Below are 6,879 nucleotides of genomic sequence, written 5' to 3'. Positions count from 1 at the left end.
TAGAGGAGGCGGGACGTCCTCCTCCGTGGCACCTTTCTATGAAGGGGGATCGGGGAGCCGGGAGAGAAAAACAGGGAACCACACCCAGGCAGATTTCTGGAGAAGCAGCAGGTAGAAAGAGGCAAGTTCAAGTATTTCTCCCAGCACAGCCGGAGTCCCCACAGAAGGCACTCAGAGGAGTCGGAAGAGGTTGACAGGGACTTTCCCGCCCCAGCCTGTTTCCCCTGCCTGACCCATCTCAGCAATGGGCACAACAGTTCATTGTACGGCAGGGTGATCACCCACCCACCCACCCCCGCCCCACCCCACCCTGGGGTTCTGCAGAGCCCAGGAGCACTGCTGGACACTTTGAGAAGTAGAGGGTGACTATGGAGTAAGTTGAGGCCCAGGACACCTGGAGTGGAGTCTCTCCCCCTCCCCCACCTCCAAGGGGCTGCCTCCAGGGACCTAGAGTCTGGAATGAGCTGTGATTCCTCCATCAAGCACTGTCCTGCTGGGCAAGAAGTGTCTTGTCCCCGGTAACCTGGAAGCTGGAGACAAGCTTGCTCTCCCCAAGGGTCTGCCAGCCAGGGAGGAAGGACCAGACTTTGAAAGGCTGCTATTTGCTGGGTGCCGGAGACAGGCTGTGGAGATGAATCTCTGCCGTTTCCTGGGGCAAAAGGACGTCTTGCATCCACGGATGGTTCTGGATTTCTTCGAAAGACGGCCGATCTGATGGTCTCAGGGCCAAGCACCATCTAATGAGATGCTGACACTCTGGAAAGAAGAGAGGGAGGTTGTGAATGACTCAACTTGTTTTTGCATTGCAAAAACATCACACCAATTTGCTTCCCAAGGCTCACAAAGCGTGCACTTTGGACAATTGGCTGCTTTACTCTTCACTGAGAAAGAAATGAACCAACAACAACATCTGCAGGCCGACAGTCTGCCTTCACCTAAAAAGTGGCTCCCCTCTTAAACCTGTGGTTTCAAACTTCAATAGCTCGGGCCTTTCCCACGACACCCACTCACCAGAAATAGGATGGATGATGACAAGGGACTCTGATGAGACAACATGGTGAGGTGATTCAATTTACCTACCCAGATTACAAACACCCAACACCGCCCAGAATGAGGTCACCGGGACCACAACATTTAGGAAGCCATTGCCTTAAGGGAGATGGCTTAAAGAGCCCTTGCAGGTTTTCCTCCCTTCCAGCCATGAATGGAGTTATTTAAACTTTTCAAGCCTGGGGGGGAGGGGGCACGTAGATCAATGGTACTGTGTTCCAACTTCAGCATGCTCCAAAACCAAAATCTTTCTGTGGAAAAGGGCTTCACTTCCCAGAAGTTACCTGAAGAGACCCGCTGCCTGAAGAAAACCTGCCCCTTGACGATCTCCTCGTCCCGCTCAAAAGGAATATCTCCGCACACCATGTCGTAGAGCAGGATCCCCAGGGACCACACGGCTGCCGACCTGCCGTGGTAGCGATGGTAACGGATCCACTCTGGAGGACTGTACACCCGCGTCCCTGTGAGCAGGAGGGAAGAAAGAGAAAACCCAACCGGTGAGCGAAAATAAACAAAGCAACTATATAATAAATAATGCCAGGGTGTGGTGGCCCACTCCTTTTAATGCCAGCACTCAGGAGGCAGGTCCATGTACAGAGTGCCAGGTGAGCCTGGGCCACAGTGCAACCTCACCTGGGGGAAGAGGGGGGAGACACCAAAAACAGGGGCTGGAGGGATGGCTTAGCAGTTAAGGCTCTTGCCTGTGAAGCCAAAGGACCCAGGTTCGATTTACCAGGACCCACGTAAGCCAGGTGCACAAAGGGGCACATTGGTCTGGAGTTCGTTTCCAGTGGCTATATGAGGCCCTGGTTTGCCCATCCTTTCTCTGTCTCCTCTATCTCTGCTTGAAAATAATTAAAAAAAAAAAAAAAAAAAAAACAGGGCTGGAGAGATGGCTAAGCAGCTGAGGTGCTTGCCTGCAAAGCTAAATGCACAAAGTGGTACATGCATCTGGAGTTATCGTAATGTCTAGAGGCCCTAGCATGCCGATTCTTTCTGTATCTACCTCTCAAAACAAAACAAAAGCTCTTTCCCTTCTCCTCAGGTGAGACCACTCCCTTTTTTTTTTTTTTTTTTGGCCCCATGAGCCAAAAGGAGAGTGGAGTTGTGGCTTGTGGCATATGTCCAACCCAAAGCCTAATATTGAAATTTCTTGTTAACTGCTCCAAGAGACAAGCAGGGCTGGAATGTAGACCCAGAGTCTGAGGCCCTGGGCGGCAGGACCACCCGCAAAGGGATGGAAGGTGGAACAATCAAGGTGGGTTTCCCGGCAGGTGTCTGCGCAGGCTCCCGCCAGATGAGATTATCATCTATATACTATTCAGGCAAAGATTCTTGCCCAATGCCCCAGTCCAGGGTGCCCTTTGGGAAGCCTTCCTCCCCACCCCTGAGCAGCAGGGGCAGGCACCCACGCTCTTTCCTCCCTAGACAGGAAAGAGTTGCAGAGCTGGTTTAAGACCACGTGATTCCTGTTTACAAACTTTGGGTAGTAGAAAAAAAATGTGCTATATCATCACCAGGGGGCAGCAAAGACTTGTTGGGGGGAAAAAACACAAGAGGACCCAGCCAGCCATTAACTGTTAAATACAAAAAAAAAAAAAAAATGCAGCCCAGCCCATCGCAGCGTCCTCCGAGGGCAAATAAACACAAACCACACGCCCAGAGTCACTAGTTTTGAAAGGCTGTCGTTCGTTAGGATGAGCCACTCAGATGGCGACCCACCCTCCCTAGCTTTGATCTTCCCGGATCTCCATTCCTTTTCTGAAAGAAGCCGCCCAAAGCCCCTCCCTAGACAGGCTTCCAACCACCGGGGCGGAGACACCCAACTAATTTTCAAACCAGCGAGAGATCTTATTTCACAACATTCATTCCTGACTCCCTCACCCACAACAGCCACCCTTCCCCCCCAAAATAAAAAAATCAGTACAACTATATGAACGGAGGGGAGGAGAAAACATACTAAAACACAAAACCGCGCCTCCAAAAACTAACAGGAAAGTCCCTTTACGAAACAAAACCAAACCAAAATTTACAAAGCGGGCATCAGTTTCAATCTCCCTCCTGCAGCCTGACCCCTACCCCAAGACTTTTTCCGGGCAAGGGGGGACGGGACGGGACAGGGTCAGACTTGGGGAATCTGGGCTACATACAGCGGGGTTGCCCACAACCTCTCATTTAAGCTTGGAAGACGATATATTTCTGGGGGGTGGGGGGGACCGGTTCAAAAGTGCAATCATGCCAGTGACGTTACAGGTTCAACTGGCTTGAAATCCCCGGGTTTTGTTTGTTTGTTTTTTCACTATGCTGCTAGGGAGCTCCGCCGTGTCCCACCCCGGCTAGCCTGTAAGTGAGGCGTCCCGATGACCTTTGCAAAGCCCCCCCCCCCAACACTCCGGGACCGCCAGCAGGACGAGGTCTCCAAGGCTCCGCCAGCTAAGACCCCAATCATGTCCCTCCCTCCCCCGCGGGGGCTCACCATCGAAGTCCGTGTAGACCGTGTCCTTGAGCAACGCCCCCGAGCCGAAGTCGATGAGCTTGAGCTCTCCGCGGTTGAGGTCGATGAGGATGTTCTCGTCTTTGATGTCCCGGTGGAGCACCCCGCAGTTGTGGCAATGCCTCACGGCCTCCAGCACCTGACAGAAGAAGCTCCGCGCCAGGTCCTCTTGCAAGGCGCCCCTCTCGGTGATGAAGTCGAAGAGATCCTGCACCGGGTCGGGTCTCTCCAAGATCAGGACGAAACTGTCGGGTCTCTCGAACCAGTCCAGGAGTCGGATGACTCCGGAGAAGCCGGAGCTCACCTTCTTCAGCAAGACCACTTCCATGGGCACGCGGGTACCATTGGGCTGGCAGAAGAGACGGGGAAGTCCCGGTGAAGGGCGGGAAACCGGGATAAACCCCTCTCGCCCACTCATCCATCCTGGGGTGGGGGTCGGGGGTTCGCTCGCTCCAGGGTACTCACCAGTTCTCCCCAGTCGGAAATCCGGTCCTTCTCCACGTGTTTGATGGCCACCTAGAGAAGAAAAAAAAAGTGTCCATCAGATTTCCCCTTCCCTGCACAAGCTCGTGCTCCCCCCACACACACACCTGGCGCGCCGACACCACGGCGCAGGATGGGGGGGAGGGGGACGACAACTCCCACTCCCCCCCACTTACCGGCAAGTTGTCGGCGACACGGATGCCCGAGTAGACCGAGCCGAAGCCACCGCTGCCCAACAGCGGGCCCACCTGGTACTGCGACTCCAGGGGCTCCTTCTCTTTGCCTAGGGAATGCACGGGATGGGGGGGGCACATTCAGGACCAGGCTATTCGTCCCCCCTCCTCCCCTCCGACACACAGTCATCACTTCACTCCCGGTTCCCCCACGCGGAGCCCCGGGTCTCGCTGCTTCCTTCTTCTCCCCCACCCCCACCGTCCCCATCCATCCCGGGGGGGGGGTGGGATGATGGATGATGGAGGGAGCGACGGACACTCACCACCGGGCGCCAGCTTGGTGGCGTGCAGGTCGTTGCAGGGCGCGGCGCGCAGGTGGGCCAGCGAGTTGATTTTGGATAAGAGCATTCCAACCTCCAGGGTGTCGGCGTGGGGACCGTGCCCTCCGGGAGGAGCGGCGGCGGCGGGATCTACAGCTGGCGGGCTGATGATGGTGGTGGTGGTGGTGGTGGCGGTGGCTGGCGCGGAAGGCCGAGGGCGAGGACCAGCGAGGGCGCTGCCGGAGCTCTCGCACGGAGGGGAGGGAAGAGAGCGGATCAGGCCACGGCGTTAAGGTCTAGGCCGGCGGCGGGGTGAGCGCGGCTCGGTGGAATGGAAAAAAAGAAAAAAAATAAAGCTCAAAAGCTTTTCCGCCGCACCGAAGGCTCCGGGCTGCCGACTACTACCGCTGCTGCCGCCGCCGCCGCCGCTGCTGCTGCTCAGGCTGCTGCCGAAGACACACTGGCGCTCCCGCCGCCGGCGCCGCCGACTCCCCTCCAGCCGCCTCCTCCTCCTCCTCCTCCGCCTCCGCCTCCGCCTCCGCCACCGCGGCCGCTGCAGCAGACGCCCGGCTTCGCCCCGCCGCCCGGGAGTAAAGGGGGCGGAGCCACGCGCCGGCGGGAGGGGGGACGGGGCGGGGCCTCTCCGGGGAAGCCGAGGCCGAGAGCTCGGGCTGCGGCGCGGGCTGCGGTGGGGGGCGGGCGGGTGGGTGTTGGCGGGAGAGAGTTAGGGGAGGGCGGGGGACCGGCTTCCACCCTCTGGGCGGCCCCCCCCAATCTCCCTTCAAGCCTTCCTCCCCCTCCCCCCGCCCCTCCCCGCCCCGCGCTCGAGGTCGCCGCGCCCCGGCCCCGCCCCCCGCCGGCCCGTCTCTCAGCCAATCAGAAGCGGACTGATCTGCATAAAAAAAAGGCGGTGGTTGGCCACGCCCCCGCCCCCGCCCGGGCTCCGGCGGTCAGAATGGTCTCTTACGCCGCCACGACGTGGCGGGAAGGAAAAGGCGCCAAAATGGAGGGGGAGGGGCGCGGGGCGTGATGGGGGGGAGGGAGGGAGGGAGGGAGGCGGGGAAGCTTGGGTGTCGGGGCCGCCGTGGGAGGAAGGATGGGGAGGGGCGTATCGATTCAAACCCAAACAATAACAAAGCCATCAAAAGGGCCGCCCCGAGGCGGGCTCGGGGAGCTTCTGGGTTTCTCGGTGGACGGAGGGTTTTTTTTTTTTTCTTTCTTTTTTTTTTCCTTGGTTTTTCTTTTTTTTTTTTTTTTGGTGGGGGGGGTGCCGCGTGGGGGGGTGTCAAGGGATCGACGCTAGAGCGTCGTCACAAGTTGCACGGGGATGACGGGCGTCGGTGTGTCAGGCGCGTGAAGAGGGACTGTGATGTGATGTGATGATGATGTGTGGGTGCGGCGGGCGGGGAGGGGGGCGACGCCGACGAGGGTGGTCTTCCAGTGTGACTCACCCGAGACCTCCAGGTCTGCCGGGGCGGACTGCATCCTTGGAAGGGGCTGTGGGATGGTTGGGGGGGCGCAGGCTGTGCTCGATGTGTGTGTGAGTCACGGCGACTTCTTCACGGAGGGAGTGGAGGAGTCACAGGCTTGCAATAAAAAAAAAAAGAAAGAAAAAAGAAAAAAAAAACTGGGTTTGGGGGAGAGCAGTTACATGGGAGCAGATCTGGGCTGGGAGAAGCTGCTGTGACCACGTGCCCACGCTTTGATCCTTTTTTTTTAAGAAATGCATCAAGGTACCAATGGGTTCTATGAAAGGATGTTCAAGTCCCAGGGAAAGACGAAGTCGTGAAACATTTTGTTAGTATTGTGATGCCAGATGCTGGCCTCGGCCTCTTGTGGGAGGCCGGGCGGGAGAAGGAGGAAAATTCCTCTTCCCCAGCCTGGGTGGGAGGGCTTCATCAGAGCTTACTCGTGGTAGTCACCTTATGAGCCTGTGATTAGCAGTCAAGCACTACCAGCGATTATTGGCCAATCTCAGCCTTGTCTAAAAGGAAAGTTCACCCTCCCCCTTCGCCCCCACCGCACACATGGAAATGACCCGAATGCTGACCGATGCTCCTGGCATCCTTTGTCCTTTTAAACTTCATGGAGAGTTGATAACGACGTGTGAAACGAGTAAATTCACGTTCTATGTAATCCATAAATTGAATCGTCGGTGGCCTGAGTAATTGAAAGCTAACTATATCCCATTTAATTTTTTTTTCTCTTCAAGTTCCTGCCATTTAAAGGAAAATGAGGAGCCATTATAGCTGTACTCGTGAAATCATTTAAATGTTTCCCTTACAAGTGTTCATGCTTGTGGGTTTTTTTCTTTTAATTTTTATGTATTTATTTGACAGAGAAAGAGGGAGGGAGGGAG

The 6,879-nt window shown here is 56.5% G+C and overlaps 1 protein-coding gene across 1 annotated transcript; it reads right to left on the bottom strand.

The window, feature by feature from the left end:
• Positions 1-309: 309 nt before the first annotated feature.
• Positions 310-4,960, bottom strand: Pim1 (Pim-1 proto-oncogene, serine/threonine kinase). The gene is made up of 6 exons (XM_045156624.1): positions 4,524-4,960; positions 4,204-4,310; positions 4,010-4,060; positions 3,527-3,893; positions 1,335-1,511; positions 310-756 (listed from the first exon to the last, which is right to left on the bottom strand). The coding sequence occupies exons 1-6, from the start codon at positions 4,606-4,608 to the stop codon at positions 599-601; spliced, it is 945 nt and encodes a 314-aa protein (XP_045012559.1). The 5' UTR covers positions 4,609-4,960; the 3' UTR covers positions 310-598.
• Positions 4,961-6,879: the final 1,919 nt, after the last annotated feature.

The sequence above is a fragment of the Jaculus jaculus genome, chromosome 8 (genome assembly GCF_020740685.1).
Source record: "Jaculus jaculus isolate mJacJac1 chromosome 8, mJacJac1.mat.Y.cur, whole genome shotgun sequence".
Lineage (NCBI taxonomy): Eukaryota > Metazoa > Chordata > Mammalia > Rodentia > Dipodidae > Jaculus > Jaculus jaculus.
Note: the sequence above shows the minus strand (reverse complement) of the source record. Positions and strands in the feature narration are given on the sequence as shown.

Excerpts from the sequence above, each read along its gene's own strand:
- Pim1 (XM_045156624.1), bottom strand. The coding sequence starts at position 4,608 with ATGCTCTTATCCAAAATCAACTCGCTGGCCCACCTGCGCGCCGCGCCC. Across the intron at positions 4,311-4,523 it reads CACCAAGCTGGCGCCCGGTG|GCAAAGAGAAGGAGCCCCTG; the intron begins GTGAGTGTCCGT and ends TGCATTCCCTAG. Across the intron at positions 1,512-3,526 it reads GGTCTACACGGACTTCGATG|GGACGCGGGTGTACAGTCCT; the intron begins GTGAGCCCCCGC and ends TCCTGCTCACAG.